Consider the following 18,311-nt stretch of genomic DNA (forward strand, 5'->3'; position numbering starts at 1 on the left):
GATATAATGGTCGCAGCTGGGATGTGAAATAGAGAGGTGAGACAGACCTCGGTCCTGCAGCCAGTGCACGTAGTGAGGATGATTATGATGAGGAATTGTTGTAAACACAGAGACTTTGTAGTTAATTAATTCACCAGTATGACTTCCCCAGCCACTAGACGACTCATCACTCTCTTTCCCGCTCCTTAATCTGCCATAAAAGTGAAGAAGAAGTTTCCCTCACTCCACTTTGCCACTTTCCAATCGAAGGAGGTGGCAGGTGTCGCTGCGGGCGCCGGCGAAGATGGCGGCAAACTGGAAAACGAGCTAACAACAACTAACGCTGTAGAAGCGAGACAAAGATTTACATTGCAAAATTTCAGGTATTCTTATACATGAACTTAAGTATAACTTTACACAGAAATACCCATATGCAATGCACAGCGGAAATAAAAACTCGAGCAGGAAGGTTGTGCACCTATTTTCTGATTATAAATGAAATTCATCAGTGTTATCACTTAAAGCATGAGTGTCATCAGAAACGGGAACGTATTCCAAAACGAAATAGGCAAAAATCAACTGTGTGCTGTGTAAAGGAATGGGTTAATTTGAGAGACTAGGGAATGGACTTTGTCGTGCAGTGGGCGTAGTTCGGCTCATGGTGATGATGAAGTGCTGCAAAAAGATTAGTGCGCTCTGAATCTAAGAATACATTACATTTTCTTGGAATTGTGTTTTGCTAGTTAAGACAAGGAACGTTTTAGAAATAAATGTTACTTGAAGCTTGTTATACAACAGCCGACATGAAACAAGCAGAGTTTGTATTTAACAAACTGCATTGCTGTCTTCATTTTTCAGATCTCTGGGACGACTTGACCAAAAAACGTAGGCTGCTTTGAAAACATCTTCCTTACTATTTCGGCCCATACAAATTACCAGCGTGTGTTTCGCATTCTGTTCAAATAGGAGTATAAGAATAACTGTTTGATACATGTACGTGCGGACAAAAGTAATCAGAGCACGCCGCACAAGAAAAAAACAATGTCACTACGTGTCAGCGCCGCCTAGCAGAGCTGTGCGAAAGCTCAAAACCGCCACGCGCATGTGCAGGTCCCCAAACGGCGCGACCGTTTGATTGCTCCGCTTGCCTCACTTTAGGCGGGAGTCAGTGTCACGCTAGTTTTATTTATTTATTTTTATTTATTTATTTTCATTATTTATTTACGTACATAAGGGCTCGGCGCTGAGCATTACATAGGAGGGGGCCCGGGGGTCGGTGGGTAGATAACAAAAATACAGAAGAGTTCACTTCGTACATAATAGAAATATAGGAAAAACAAGAATGAAAGAACAGAGCGTGAATTGTCAATTGGGTCGGTGTTATACATCGTAGGCATGATATAGTGTGCAATAAACAAAAAAGATATGTACACGTACAAAGGAAAGCACAGGTACAAGGCGGCAAGTTCAAAGAGACTGCAATGCTGCGCCTGATTCAAGGAATGTTAGTAACGATGAAAGGAAAGATGACGAGTCGTTAATAGCCACAATGTTACTAGGTAAAAGATTACACTCACGCCAAGGCTAATGTGGAATTCTGATATTTCTTTGTGCGGGCAAAAATTGTTAGAATTTTATGCGCATGGTCGGTACGAGAATATATGTGATGTGCTGCTCTGATGTGCCTGCGTGCGAAAGATGAATGGTTGTAGCAGAGGGAGTGGAACAACGATAGGCGAAAGAATTTTCGTCGTATGTTACGGTCCAGAACATTTAGATACTGTTCAATTGCAGAAACGCTCTGGTATGGGGAGTACGACCATAGAATAAAGCGTGCTGCCTTATTTTCCACTGAATCTACAGAGCTGGGTAGGTTTTCTTGTTGGGGATGCCATACCACAGAACAATGTTCTAATGATGCCCGAACTAGAGGTTTGTAGGCCTGTAGTTTGATATCAGGGTTAGCTAGGGATAGACGACGTTCAAGAAAGCCTAATTTTTTAAAATATTTGCTAGTAATATACTCTATGTGGCCATGCCAATTTATGTGCGGGCGAAGAACAACGCCTTTGTATTTGAAAGTTGATGAGCGCTCAATGACACTGTTATTTATATTGCAGCTTCTTACTGGTGTCTTATGGTGTGAAAAAAAAGCCATCTGTTTGGTTTTATCGGTGTTTATTTGCATCTGCCAACCACTGCATCAAGTACTTAACCTACCTATATCTGTCTGCAAGGCAACAATGTCATTAGGATTAGCTATTTCTCCATAAACGATACAATCGTGAGCGAAAAGACGTATGGAGGAGCTAATGTCTGACGCGATGTAATAATAAGAATTAAAAACAGAAGTTGGCCTCAGACGGATCCTTGCGGTACACATTATTTAACATGTTCAGTTTCATATATGATGTTATTAGCAGATACGGATGGTTCCCTTTTCGCTAAAAATTCTTCAATCCACTTTGTAGTAATATGATCAAGTTGCAAGTTATACACCGTTTTGATGAGGCGCTTCTGGGCTACCCGATCAAAGGCTTTAGAGAAGTCGTTCAAAATTGTGTAAATGTACAAGGCGCTGGGAATTTTGCAATGTTTAACCGTTACTAATTCAAGTAATTGTTTTTTAGATAAATGCCGGTACCGAAAACCATGCTGATTTTCAAGTAGCAGGTCAATTGCATTAGGACGTTTCAAGATGTGGGTAAACATTTTGTGTTCCAGTAGGTAGCTGCCAGCACACTGACGCAAGAGAAATTGGTCGACAGTTGTTGGGAGTTGTAATATTCCCAGACTTAAATATTGGTATAATCAGTGCAGATCGCGAACCATCTGAACGTAGCTATTGTTCACAGACTTCTGGAATAAAAATGGTAACAATAATGCGGACTCGTCAGGAGAAGTTAGCTTTAGAAGCTTAGTACTTGAGGCGTCAGGACCGGGAAGAGAAATGAAAGCCTATCAATCGCACGAAGAACCCCATCTGTTGTGATAGTGATAGGATTAGAATGATAAGCAATGAATACAACGGGAAGCTGAATGTACTCAGGAATAGGTGTCTCTTCTGTAAATACTTTGCTGAAATGACTGTTTGGATGTTCCGCGCTTGCTTCTAGGGGGACCAAAATTTCATTTACGTCCTTTAGTGTTATTAACTCGCTTGCATCTTTAGGGTTGACAACACGCCAGAATTTTTGGGTTTGTTTTTAACAGGTAAGCCTTTGCTTTTTTATACTTTTTCCCGCAACAGGTGACAGTTCTTTATACCAATTGCCAATCACGGGGCGCGTTATCCTGGGTAGCCTTTCAATATGCCCTTTTCTTTCTGTTCAGATGCTTCCTGATTTCCTTCGTGAACCAGGGAGCATCAACTCTTGTCTTGATGTGAGACTTTGTTACGCAGTGTTCTTCAATTTCCTTCAACCTGTCGTGAAACATTACCCAGTTTTCATTTGTGTGCGTTCTTCGAAGTTATGCTCGAATGCGGGTTCGAAGTCAGCCAGCATTTGGCTGATTTTGTCTTAGTCCGTTCTGGCGTAGTTCAAGATATATTTTTAATGGCTGCTTTAGTGTGAGCCTGTATCGGTTGTCAAGAGTGTACAACGCTATTGTAACTTACATATTCTAACTTATGCACTTCTGTATTGTGAGGTTGATTAGTGAAGATCAAATCCAAGATCTATTTCCCACGTGTTGGCTCGTACACAAGCTGAGTTAGATTGCATAGGTCAAGAGTAGTTCGAAAGTTGTAGCAGTGAGACAAGCTTCCCTGGGAATCTCCAAATAATGTACGCCAGTCAATAGCAGGGTATTTAAAACCTCCTCCTAAAGTAAGGATGCAATTCGGGAATTTGTTCAAGAATGAAAAACGAAATTCAACAAACTCAACAAAAGTTTGCCCTACAGGAGCAAAGCTTTAGGAATTACGTAAAAATTCAAAACACCCAAAGAGTCAATGACGCTAGAGACAGACTATTTAACGAACGAAGGTTCGGCACAGAAACCCAGAGTACAACCAACTTTAACCAATCATGGCAGAACACAAACAACAGCAATTATAAATTTGGTAGTGGAACTGCAGGCGGTGCAAACGCAAGCAAGGCCTCCTCCAGCAATTTATCCACCCCCAAGCAACCCCACCAGACGTAATCATCCTGCAGGAAACTAACAACACCCCCGCACTAAGGGGCTATACATGTCAGGAAAACGGCCGTACGGCAACGCTCATAAGCAACAAAGTAGTAGCCATAGTGCACGACGAAATTAAAGATACCCAGATAGAACACGTAATTACAGAAATAATACCCAAAAAGAAAAGGAAAGCCCACAGCACCTTTATCGTAAACCTATACAGCCCGCCCAGCCAGACCAAAGGGGACTTTATCAGACTCTTTGCGGAGGCGAAAAAGAAGGCGGGACAAAACGCACTGGTAATTGCGGGCGATTTTAACGCTAAAAGCCCAAAATGGGGCTACCCCAAAGAGGACAAAAAAGGGCGCGGCATATGCACGGCGGCAGAAAGCGTGGGCTGTGAACTTCTAACCGACGAAAATCAACCGACCAGACAGGGAAACAGCGTGAGTCCAGACACGTGTCCCGACCTAAGCTTCGTAAGGGGTGCCAAGAACGCAGAGTGGGAGAACCTGCTCGAGAACCTTGGCAGCGATCACTACATTCTAAGAATCAGCCTTACGGCGGAACAAGTCAGGAGGAAGATTGGCACGGCTCGGCTAACAGATTGGGACGCCTTTAGAGCGCACTGCAAGCAGCTCGAAGGAGGGACCATCGAATCGGCGGAGAACTGGAGCCAACAACTAAGACAAATCCAGGACCTCTACACCAAAGAGGTAGTTAAAACAGAACAGACACCCGAGGTGGACAAGCGGCTACTAAGGCTATGGGAGGCAAGACGCGGACTCACCAAGCGGTGGAAGAGACAAAAACTCAATAGAAAACTCAAAAAGAAAATTGCGGACATTACCAGGCAGGCGGCGGAGTACGCAAACCAGCTGGCAAGACAGGGATGGCAACAGTTTAGCAACTCGCTGAACGGCACCCTCAGCACGGCTAGGACGTGGCAGATCCTCAAGGCCCTCTTGGATCCGAGCAAAAACAAATCGGAAAGCAGCAAAGCGATACAGCGGCTAACCCATCAATACCAAGGAACAGACGAGCAACTACTAGAGGAAGTCAAGGTCAAATGCTACGGCAAAGACCAAGTCGAAAGTTATAAAGAAGAATACCGCGGAGAAGACAACCCCACGATGGACAGACCCATCACGAGAGAAGAAGTGATGGAAGCGGTCGCGTCGGCAACAAAAAACACAGCGGCAGGAGCAGACAAGATCCGAAACTCCTTAATTCGCAACCTCAACGACAAGGCAATAGACCAACTGACCAAACATCTAAACACGCTATGGCAGGAAGGAAGAGTTCCGGCGGAATGGAAACACGCCGTCGTCGTGATGATCCCGAAACCAGGCAAGAAACTACAGATAGAGAACCTCAGGCCGATATCATTCACGTCGTGCCTGGGGAAGCTCTATGAGAAAATAATAACCAGAAGAATCCAAAATCATCTAGAAAAGGAGCAACTGTACCCGGACAGCATGTTTGGGTTCAGAGCCAACCTATCCACGCAAGACGTGCTACTCCAACTCAAGGAAGAAGTGCTCGAAACGATGCCGGAAGCGGGCGGAGACGTGGTCATGGCCATCGACATAAAGGGGGCCTTTGACAACGTGAGCCACGTGGCCATCATGGAGGGCCTGAACAACGCCAACTGCGGAAAGAGAACCCACGACTACGTCAGGGACTTTCTCAGCAACAGAACGGCAACGATAGGGCTAGGCGAGCTAAGAAGCGACGTCTTCCACACCCCGTGTAAAGGCACACCTCAAGGCTCGGTCATCTCGCCCGTCCTCTTCAATGTGGCAATGATTGGACTAGCAAACTAAAGAAGATCGAGGGAATTCAGCACGCGATGTACGCCGACGACATCACGGTCTGGACCACCCGGGGATCCCTAGGCGAAAAACAAGAAAGGCTGCAAGAAGCTGCCACCTGCGTGGAAAATTACACAAAGGAAAGAGGACTGCGGTGCTCGACAGAGAAATCGGAGCTCCTCAGAATCGGCAGACATCCCACCTAAGCAACCCTGGAAGTCACCCTCGAGGGTCAACTCATAGCCGAAAAGAACATGATAAGAATCTTGGGCATGTGGCTACAAGGCAGCCGCAAATGCAGTCACACCATTAGCCTGCTAAGCAAAGCGGCAGAGCAGGTGGGCCGCATGATCAACCGCGTCTCTCAAAAGAGATACGGCATGGGAGAGGAAGACACCCTCAAGCTAGTAAACAGCCTCATAGTCAGCCGAGTTACGTACTCCCTGCCGTACCACGCAACCACCAAGGTGGAAAGAGAACAAGCCGACACCATCCTGAGGAAGGCTTACAAGACGGCTCTCCACTTACCCAGAAACACGTCAACCGAGAAACTGCTACAATTAGGCATCAGCAACACTTTCGACGAACTCGCGGAAGCGCTGCTGGGAGCACAAAAAGTCAGACTAAGAGGCACTCCTGCGGGACGGGCGCTCCTGAAAAGGCTGGGTCGGGACACTCGCGGACTGACAGACAGATACGCGGAGATGCCGGACTACCTTAGAGAAACCTTTAACGTTAAGCCCATACCGAGAAATATGGACCCTAACCTTCACGCAAACCGACGCAAGGCTAGGGCGGAGTACGTAGAGAAAACGCTAGCCTCGGAAGAAAACACAGTATACACGGACGCTGCCGTCTACCCGTGCGGGTCAGAACACGCAGCCGCACTGGTAGTCGTCGACAGCAAAGGAAGAATGCTAACGAGCGCCGCAGCAAAAGTCGCGGGCGCAGCGGAGGCCGAGGAAATTGCCGTCGCGCTGGCGGCAGCAGAAGGCTACAGAACCGGTCGCCCACTCAACATACTAACAGATTCGAAGGAAACGTGCAAAAACTATACAAAGGGCCGAGTCAGCAAAACGGCCCTCAGGATACTCGGCGGGGTAGCCCCTGCAGGGTTGGAAAAACTCAGACATAATTTAATTTGGATCCCAGGCCACGCGGGAATAGAGGGGAACGAAAGGGCAGACAGCTTAGCTCGAGGGGAAGCGATCCGAGCCGGGCAGTCACACGCCCCGGGTCTTCACCTTCAAGCCTGCGAGGGGGGATACACAGAACTTTTAAACCTATGCAAAGGCGTCAGGATTATATACCCGCCACCACACAAAGCTCTGACAAAGGAGGAGGCCACTGCTTGGCGCAGATTGCAAACGAACTCCTTCCCCAATTTATATATACTAAGCAAAATGTACCCATCGCAATACAGGGACACCTGTCCGTGGTGCGGAGCCATACCCACACTCTACCACATCACATGGGAATGCGAACGTAACGAGGCATTTCACGAACACAAACACCCGAGTGCGGAGCAATGGGAGAGCCGTCTCACCAGCAGCGAGCTCACGGCCCAGAGGGCCTTTATAGAGCACGCGACCGGTGCAGCACGACTCAGTGGAGCCTTGGAATAGGGGCCCACCCTTGCTGAAAGAAGACTCTAGTCACCGGCGCAAGCACGAAGACGACGGAGCCTTCGATTCGCGAATCCCTTTGGAAATCAATAAATGTTTTCACTCACTCACTCACTCAAGAAGCACTCAACGGCCCAGTGAAAAGAATCAACGAAAGTTTACCAACAGTCAGGCGGCTGATAACAAACACCGATTGCGTAGGTGATACCACTAAAACGTAACGTCACGAACATCAGTTCAAGAGGCGTGTTAAGAGGAAACAGGGGCGGCTGATAGTCGCTTCTTACCTCGATCATGACGTCTTCTCCTCTCGAAGTCAGTCTATCTTTAAGAAATATTGATAAATGGCTTGGGAACAATAGGTTAGCATTCGGTATGTCTCCTGTCAGCCAGGTTTCAGTGCCAAGAACAATATGAGCTGCACATGTGTGCATCATTGCTTTTGTCACACCAAGCTTAGTAAGCTACGGAAATTGGCCAGGAGGATGGATACATTGCAAGCGGTTTTTTGTTTGTGTTCATTTTGACCTGCTTGTCACGCCGACGGGCGGTCGCCAAGAGTAGAAATCAGCGTAGAAATCTGTATAACTTGGTCAGTTGCAGCGTCGTAAGGCTACAAATCGTCATGAACTTTGACCTTATTAAAATTGTCAGCATTGCGCTCATTTTCAGTTTTCTTGATTTTGGCGAAGTCCCGCAGCTTTTTATGTTCTAACTGAACTGGCGGAGAATAGTCTTCTTCCAGCCATAGCTTGGGCGACACAAGTATCAACTTATGGACGTTGCGAGGACTTTATTTTTTGCCTTGAAGTTTAATATTTTGATGATTGGCCACTGACTGCCAGCGCGTCGTTTTCTTATACGGTGCGCGCGTTGAATTTCGCCTATCTCGACTTGAAGGTGAGGTGAGAGGAACTATCGAACATCTCGCGCTGTTTCCGTGTTGTCTTCCTTGTCACGTCCTGGAACACCTTTAACGAGCATGTTGTTCCATCTCATTCGATTATTCAAATCATCAACGACATTAGTCAGTCTCTGCGTTCGCGATAATGAGCGTTTACCATCTTTGACAGCACCGCTGACAGTGCAAACGTCGTCGTTAATTTTGGTACACTACTCACACTCCTTTCAATGACGCCAACCCTTTCTTTTAAGTCTTCAATTCCCTTCTTTATTTCATTGAGCGCTGTTTTGGTGCTGCTAAAGTACTATTCATTTTCCTTATGGAATTTGTTCAGCAATGTCAGAACATCGTCCAACTTCGGTCCAGGGTTAGCCTCGACATCACCAGCACAGAGCAAAAGAGCAGCAATGCACATCAATGCCAACATTGCAGTAGTTTTGGGAAAATTACCGCTTATGAAGTTATATTCTGCACTGAAGCGCTGATGTTGCCTCTCACACTTCGTCGAAACGCTAGAAAGAAGCCGATGCGGGCCCTGCATGTGTTTACTTCAATACCTATAGCGTTACTCAAATACAGCAAGGCGAACCACAATGGGGATCACAACATAAAACCGACTACAGTACTAAGGACAGTGATTAAGACGTCATGACTATAACAGTGAAAAGAAGAGGCGCTCAGTAGTTACCCGGCGTGGTCGCAAATCCCAGGGAGGCAGAGGCGATGCCGTCCTCATATAGCTGGTGGTGGCGCTGTTCATAACGGTAAGTGCAGTTATGACGGAGCAGCCAGCTTGCAACAATCAGAACTGTCAATCGTGTGGCCGTTGACTTGATGGCTATAACAGTGAAAAGAACATACGCTCAGTAGTTGCCACGCGTGGTCGCAAGTGACGATGATCGGACGGCCGCGCCCTGTGTAGCGAGCGGGAATTTCGGAATGCTGCGACGGCTGCTAAGGTCAGTTTGCATAGGTCGCGAAGCCGGAGCTCGAACGCAGTCTTGAACCAAGCGTCAGCGACATCAGTAGGACTGCGGAACTGAAGCGCCAAAATGATGTGTGCAGACATGCTCAAAAAAGAGAAAAATAATTGGCTGCATGTTTGTAATTTGAAACAGTTTAATACACAATTTCAATTACTCGTTTACATTATTTAAACTGTGTTCATATCATTAGAAATAAGAGCGCTTTTTTCATAAAATAATATGTATATCTGCATTTCCTCAAAGTATCACCAAGCCGCTCTAATGCGATCCACCTTTACTATTCTGCGGCTTGCTTCCAACCTTGCTTGCTTGGCGTAACTCTTCATCTTGCCACTTCGTTGTGGGCGGCTGCTAGCCTTTTATCAGCGTTTTCTTCAAGCGCTTGCTTACTTTTTGCCCTGGTTCTTGTCGCCTACGTGAGCGCGCTTGTTTTATGCCACAGCAGCCGCAGTTCTAGCCGTATATTTTATCACTGCCTCTTCGGAAAGGCGGTGCAGTTTGAGACGAAGAACGCACTGCAAGCGAAGGACTGGCGCTTCTTAGGAATGAGTGAAAGTGAGAACTGTTGTCCTGGCATCGCACTGCACCGGTAGGGTTTTACAGTTCCTTTTGTACTGTGATATGCCATTCCCACTGAGTGCCTATACCAGCCAAAAATGCCTGTCCTCCACGTGTTCTATAAAGCGGCCCTAATTTCACCGAGAAAGGGCCGAACAATATGCATTCTTGTGTCATTTATATGTGTCAGGAGGCAACTAGCTCGTTCGCAGCTCGTGCAAAGTTTGAACATCTATCGTAGGCTAGTGCAGCAACCTCTTGTTGTGTCACTGTACCGAGTTGTGAGCGTTATGGTTTCCAAATAGTAAATTAACTTCGGCTAAAAATTTTCTCTGTTGCCTCTTTATGCGAGCCAAACCCAATTGACACAATTCTGTTACAACTCAATGCTCACAAACTCGAATACTCAAAAGCAGCTCTTAAACGAGAATCTATCAATATTGATATAACTGTACTCCCGGGCACAAACAGAAATAGTTGGGCCGGTTGGTATGTTAACGGATTGAGCTCCAGCGCGACACACGACGCAAAGACGAAGAAAGACACAACGAGCGCGGTCTACTAAAAATAACGTCGGAAGTTTGCGCTCGTCGCGTCTTCTTCCTTCGTCTTTGCGTCGTATGTCGCGCTGAACATCGAGACAGTCGTGGATTTATTTCTCCCGCCAAAAATCACATTGATATTACGTCATGCTTTTAACTATGAGGTCATTAATTAGTTTTCCGCAAACATCGCAGAGGGCGCTGGTACGCACCATAAGCCGCCATGTTTTGAACGCATGGGCTTCTATGGCAGCAGCGCTACCACTCTACATCTAACCTTGCCGCTGCCTTGATACGGCAGAGCGCTCGGGGACGGCGCTGCCATCAACGTTTTTAGATAAGGACATTGGCTACCATTAAGCCGCTTCGTCTGAGACAGCCAACGTTTGAGACAGCTGTAGGCGCGTTTCCGCCACAAATAACCGGCGTGCTTCGAACTTTCGTTGCCGCCAGAACTCGTCTGCGTATCGCTAGCAACCAATCGCCTTCGAAACACTCCACGTACCGCCGCTGATTCGGTTCCGTCTACATTAGTTACCATGCGCTGATGATTCGCCTTGCCCCTTCGAGGCGCCGAAGCAGCACCAATGCGTGCACCCTGTCTGTCTCTCGTGCAGCACACTGCCCCTGTACTGGAACCTGCTGTTATCGCCACTGAGACAGCGCGCTTTGTTTCGCACTGTCATGTGCGGAGCAAAGCTTAGGTGCGTGCCCCTTCGGATCCTGTGGTGACTATAAGCAGCCGCAGTCTCTCTTCCTCACGCGAATGCTGCGGCAGCAGTGCGTCACTGTTGTGCGCTGCCTGTCCGAAATTCGGCTTGCATACCAGTGTGCGTCCGCTGATTGGAGAATGAACCACGACAGACTGCAGCCGGCAATTCTGTTTTGTCCTAGCTATATTGCTTCACTTCTACGGGTTATCTTTTAGAGATCGGTCTGTTTTATAGCATTCGCGTTGCGTTGCAATCCAGGAGAACCATCCAGAACCTTCGGGGCCAGACTCGCTATCCTTGCGAAGCTGGATAATTCAGGAAAAAGCTCTAAGATCGGCGGTTTCCGCTTATATTAATCTGAGAAACTAGGCCAGGTTGCAGTGCAGGAGTAATGTGCAGCAGGACTGACATACAGGGCGAATTCATTGCTGCTGCGTAAGCGCCTCGTAGGAGTAAGGCGAAAATCAACGCTAATATACCCAAAAATGCGGCGGTACGTAGTGTTTCGAGCATGTTTCGTCGATAGCGAGACATTTGAGTCCCAGAGGCAACAGAAGTTCGAAGCACGCGGGAAATTTGCGGGGAAAATGAGCCTACAGCTGTCTCAAAAGAAGCGGCATAATGGCAGCGGCGCCCCCGCGGGCTCTCCGGTATCAAGGCAGCGGCTTGCGCATTCCGAAATGCCCGCTCGCTACAAAACGCGCAACCATCCGACTCTAGACTCACAATCATAATGATCCTCAGCGCGACATTGACGCCGGTCCAATGCAAGACAAGCAGAGCAATTGGAGGATCAGGACGGCGCCGGTTAGGGGCGCGCACACGTGCGTTAGGATTATGAGCTTTCGTCTGGCTCTGCTAGGTGGCGCTTACACGTTTTTTTTTTCTTGCGCGGCGCGCTTCGTTCACTGCTGTCCGTACCTGTACTAATGAAAGTACGAAAGGACGGGACATCACCTTGCTTCTGCGGTTTGTTTGTGCCCTTCTTTTTATACCAAGGCGAACTTAAACAAATGCAATATTATTTCCCAACTACGAGAACACGGGAAAGGCAGTTTAAGGGTTATGGCTAGGGGTTCGGTTCTTCCGAAAAGAAAACCTACAAAAACCTGTCTTGTTCAATATTCTCGCTTGCATTTTAACCGAAGATAGTCAGTATTCATGACAAGCACGCCGCAGGTCGCAGGTTATACTGAACTATTTCCACCGCGCCTATGTCAAAGTACGCATTACATAGGCGTGATGTGTCAGTGGTATCGTTGGAGTAAGTAGCACATACGCGCGTTTTGAAGTATTGCTATGCTACGTTACAGGCCCCTGCAGATCGGGAGGTTGTACTTCTTCGCCATACGTCGTCTTCTCGAGCAGAGCTATGAGCTGTTATCACCCGTCTAGGGCACTTACTTGGCAAAGAAGGCTGAAGCGCGACACCATGTGAAAATTTACCGCAAAATTGCATATTCTATCTACCACGACGGCTAGCGGCACTTCCATCGCTGCCGTCAACATGCAGACTGCGTGAGACCCCGTACTCTCGCCCAGCGCAGCGCAACCACTGAAGCGAATATGAAAACCGACCTCTAAGCAGTCAACTTCCATTTGCGTTTTTCTCTGATGGGTCCATGACATAACTTCATTTATTCTCTTTATTGGAGTCAAACAATGTTTTTAACCTGGTATATATTGCTTTAGTTACTGTTTAATCGAATGGTTGGACACACTAAAATAACAAGCTAAACTATAAGTGACTTTTTGCCACACTGGAGTAGCAGACTGTAAAACCGGGAAAAAAATTCGTTTCTCGTCCATATAAAACAATGATCGCCAAAAAAGCCCAGAACTGCTTTGTCAAGTAAGCACCAAAATAGAATCGCGGAATTTTGAAAATATAAAAGCCGAAAGGTCAACCCATTGTTAGGGTTTACCTACTAAGCAGCTCAAGTATGTATTTCAGCGACTTGCCTACGTCGGACTTCGTGCAGAGTTTTCACTGTTGTCATCGTAACTCTTATAGGCTGCAAAATGAAACAGTGACCAACCACCACTAATACGCCCCTAATCACAGAAACTACGGCGGGTGGTAGCCATGCTCATTTTCCGGCCGGACAGAGACTGTCATGCATGGTGATATAACCTAGAATGATTTCTGGCTCGTAGATTTCTATAAGCCCGTTTATTTTGCTCAGGTTGAGGACATCAGTATGCTCGAACTATAGTCTGCTCTTTTCTCTACCACGGGGAAGATTGAAAATACCCGAGTTTTCATTTCAGTTACCAGTCATTGCGCCGTCAATCAGCTTTAAAAAAAACATTTTGTCCTTGGCTTCTCGCTTCTGTGCTGTACTTTCGAGGAAAGTTAAAACTGTTTGGATGGACAAGAGGCAATGAAAAGAACACCATACCACTGGCAGAAGGCAAAAGAATATTCAGTTACGACTTTTGTCCGTAAAGTTTTGAGACTGACTTATATTCTTCTGTAGAAATTATTCCCCCAAAACAAATGTTGGTGCTTTCGTGTAATGCCATCTTTTCGGGCTAATCTGAGCTATTTATGTTAATTGCTGGGGTAGCAGCTAGATGGCAGTACATATAGAAAAATACGCTGTCGCTAGTCGTCTGAGCATCGTACGGTGAGTGAATATGGATTTATGGACGTCCACGTCGAACAGCGTGTAAACATAAAATTCTTTGGGAAGCTTGGCAAGATAGCCACACAGACGTATGAGCTCCTTCGTGACGCTTACGGCTACGCGACATTATCGCGAGCGCGACTTTTCAAATGGCACAAGAGGTTTGTTTCAGGGAGAACGTCGGTGGAAGACGACACAAGGCAGGAGCGCCCTTCAACCTCTCGGGATGAAAATAACGTGCCTTGAATCAGGGAAATCGTACAGCAAGACCGCAACATTACAGTCCGCATGCTTTCAGATGCTCTGGACATTAGTAAGACAACATGCCACCATATTTTGCGTGAGAACTTGCGGAAATGAAAGCTGAATTCCAGACTTGTGCCGCACTCCCTCACACAGGACCAGAAAGACACGCGGGCATCAGTGAGCGCTGATTTGCTTTCCGAGACAGAGAAGCATGCTGTATTCGTCGACAGCATCAGTGCTGTAGATCCTCAAACAAAGAGGCAGAGCGCCGGATGTCGGTCCACAAGCTATCCGGCACTGAGAAAGGTGCAGCGACATAAGACTAAAACAAAGACGATGCTGATAGTTTATTTCGATGCCAGAGGTGTCATACACCATGAGTTCGTCCCACAAGGGCAGACGGTGGATCAGGAGTTCTATAACCGCGTGCTCCAACACACGCGTGATGCACTGCGACGCCGTCGCCCTGACTTAAGGGCATCTGGACAACGGAGCCTCCTTCACGATAACGCAAGGCCACACACTGCTCACGGCGGTACGAACTTTCTCGCCAAGCACAGCACTGCTGTACTACCTTATCCGCCATACACGCCTGACCTCTCCTCATGCGATTTTCTGCTGTTTCCTCCTGTGAAGAGAGGCCTAAAGGTCGCTGGAGGGGGAGCGTGGAGGCCATTCAAGACGCCACGACAAAGGAGCTGACAGCCCTGCCAAAAGGAGCGTTTTATAACTGTTTTCAAGTCCTCAAGAAGCGCTGGAATCTGTGTATAGACTGCAAGGGAGATTACTTCGGAGGGGTTCTGCATAATTGATTTCAATGTTAAACGTATTTTTTTAATGAACCCAGTCTCGGAACTTTACGGACGAAGGTTGTATTTGCCGCTTGTCCTTTTCGTGTAGTGCGAACGCTGCTTGAGAAGAAACAGCTTGCCCTCAAGAACAACAGCTTGCCCTCAAGAACGGCGTACTAACGTGCTATACTTCTTAATCCATGCGCATAAGAATGACTAAAGGCGAGACTGCATAGGCGTGCTGTAACCACACGCTTGCAGGCCAGCTTGACAGGTCTTGAAGGCATCACCTCACGCTAATAGCTCCCGCTACTCTGCGAACTTGTGAGAGGAAATATAAGCTGGGATGGTATTTACCGTCATTCATAAACGGGCACCTATGTATCCAGCTAGGCACGATTGAATTACTGAGTGGTTACTTGTACATACTTCTGAAATTAATCATAAGCCAGTCATGTACAGGATGTACAGGTATCACGGAATGTATCAGGCCGTACAGGTATCAGTCATGTACAGGTATGAAGGAACGTACAGATGAAATGGTTTAAGGTCTAAGGGGGTTTAACGTCCTAAAGCGACTCAGGCTATGAGAGACGCCGTAGTGAAGGGCTCCGGAAATTTCGACCACCTGGGGTTCTTTCACGTGCACTGACATCTCACAGTACACGGGCCTCTAGAATTTCGCCTCCATCGAAATTCGACCGCCGCGGGCGGGATCGAACCCGCGTCTTTCGGGCCAGCAGCCGAGCGTCATAACCATTCAGCCACCAGCGGCGGCTGCAGAGATGAAATATCTATGCGTGTCATTATACTGCAATGTTAGGTATGGAAAGGAATGTGCATCAGCACCGACATTTACGCATGTTTCTATGCATGCAGGCTTGAGTTTCCTTTGGTGCAGGAGCACCGTTGTCAACTCACTTGCAAGGAAACCAGCCACAAATTACAAAATTTGGTGCACAAGAAATACGCGATGTGAATGAAATAAGTGCGATGTAAGCCAAGGCGAGTCAAAAGGGTGCCTTAACAGTGACCCCTTCTGCTGGCCGACGTCGTCCACTTACAGCCCAATTCCAATCCATTCCTAACAATATTTGTTGTCCTTACTTGAAGTGCAGCAATAAAATGCGTTAATTACTACTTCCCTACCCAAAGATAATTCAGGGTTCTGTAATACTGGTCGCAGCACCCTGCAATTGGACGCACCACCGACGCAGAAGACATATTAGAGCAAGCATTAAATGTGTCTGGGTCTGGGATGGCGCTGAAATGGCATCGCGCACTGTGTATACTAGGCTCGCTTGGCGAAGAACTGCATCAAAATCGAGCGGCGAAGCATACAAACCTCGAATGCATGTGGGCACTACACTATGGTCTGAAGAGTAACTGATTGGGCAAGTTGGTTGTTCATTATGAAGACTGCAGTGCTGGGAAACACGGACAGCATGAAGGAGATGCCGCATGTGCTATGTGGTGCCTCTTTAATCGTATCCGTGTCTACGAGCGCTGCAGTCTTCACAATCTATGGTCTGCCTGACGATGCAAACACGCGATTCATGGGGCTTCCTGGGTGCAGACACACGGGTGCTGCTGCTCTCAAAGTGCCGCCAAGAGGAAACGCTACGCTGAATTGTAAAACGACTGTGCGAAGGAGGGCGGCAGCGATAGCTAGTTCTACCGCTCCTGCGAGCATTCAAGCATGAGAACGCATTCAAATTAGTGCGAGCGTGATAACGATAAGCTTCATTTCGTATCGCTGAAACAAATTCACGCGCGGAAGCACTACTTCACGAGGTCTAACCGGCTCAACCAGTTTTTGTGAAGCTCAACCTTAAGGATAACGTTGGCTTAACAATAAATGAATAAAATATAAATATTGGCGCGACTCCGATTCAAACCCGCGGTGGCGCGAACAGTTCAGCTCCACTGGCCACTGCTCGACAGCACTGTGCTATCGCCGCAGCAGATGGTGCCTCGTGTTAAACTGCGACACGCTCTCGTGTTGTCCAGTGCGCATCGTCTTCTTCATCAACTAATACTACTGTCGAACGAATAGACAAACTCTTGTTGCCCTATACAAAAATGGTCGTCCTCATCAACTAATACTGCTGTCGAACTAACATCGCCTTCAGACGTGTAGATGACCCAGCAAAGCAAAACCATGGACCAACTACGCAAAACACATGCATTCGCGCTTCTATGTGGTTAACTACGTTTCACTTAATTCGAACTTTCGCCGTCATTGTGCGAAGGTATAGAACTGGGTATCTGCAAGCAGAGACGGTGGAATCATCGTGTGCAACACTGATGCAGGCTTACACATATTGCGTGTTATGACATCAGATATATTGCTGACGCAATGGCTCGAGCGAGCATTCAGCCAGCCTGCACGTATGTAGAATATTTCAAGAAGTATGCCAGATTCAATAGACCAACTTCTGAGACCAAGAAGTCTGCAGTACAACTCGAACAAAGATATATGCCTCCACATGAAAGTGCATATTTAAGCTCAGTTGTTAACGTGTAACGGTAACTTTTAACTGCAGCACTGACATTTCTCGATTTATTTATAATTCCTTATAAAACTTAGTGTCAACCTGTGGTTATGGCAGCCGAATGCTTTCAAATGAATCAGTTGGTTGGGAAAACCTGTGCCCTCAAAATATTTGAGCAGTTCGACGGCATGGAACACCAGCATCATGCTCAGTTTCGGCCACGTTAAATGAAACATGACAAACTTTCGCGACAAGGCAGTGAAAGCACCTACATAAATAACGACCATCGTATGAAAAGTTGAGCGTCTCTACAAATCGTTTCACGTAAATCTGTCCCACTCACCTCCTGACCAATGTGACCGGGCACCGTTGGCAGTGAACTGAGAATCAAGAAAACAAACATCGTTTCGCTGCAAAATTTAGGATGGAAACTTTCCAGACAAGGCACTTCCAGCGAAGCACGAATCAGACACACCGGGAAGGTACGTAAAGAGACAGCTGCGTACAACCTCCTGCATTTGCAATTTCTGCGACAATGTGAGAAAAAGAAAATGCACGAGCTTTTTAAATATTCCCAATAAGGGCGCTATTGCGGTTCCGGTCTCTGCTTGGTCCTTCAATTACCATCGTTAAAGGCAGTGAGCTCAGGTTTCGCTTTTCGAGGCACCAGAAGTTAAGGCTTGTTCAACACACGCCCAATGCACCTGTAAGCACCTCTGAGTTTAATGTTTGTTACTGGTCGCGAAGGCATTGTTAATTATACCCGACGTGACGACGTCCACGTTGAAATGGGAAGTTCAATCAGAGTATTCTTCGCAGAGGCGCAAAACAAAGCCAGAAAAGGAAAACAGAAAATCACTGATTTACCTCTTCTGGAACTGATTACACTGTAACAGA

At 46.9% G+C, this 18,311-nt stretch overlaps 1 protein-coding gene across 1 annotated transcript in view; it reads left to right on the plus strand.

Annotated features, from left to right (window-relative positions):
* The window catches only part of LOC144108591 (uncharacterized), a 56,062-nt gene that overhangs the window by 28,363 nt on the left and 9,388 nt on the right, over positions 1 to 18,311 (plus strand). The window contains exon 5 of the mRNA XM_077641788.1: positions 838 to 864. Coding sequence (XP_077497914.1) covers positions 838 to 864 — 27 coding nt within the window. The remainder of the gene's footprint in view (positions 1 to 837; positions 865 to 18,311) is intronic.

The sequence above is a fragment of the Amblyomma americanum genome, chromosome 10 (genome assembly GCF_052857255.1).
Source record: "Amblyomma americanum isolate KBUSLIRL-KWMA chromosome 10, ASM5285725v1, whole genome shotgun sequence".
In the NCBI taxonomy this organism is placed as follows: Eukaryota; Metazoa; Arthropoda; class Arachnida; order Ixodida; family Ixodidae; genus Amblyomma; species Amblyomma americanum.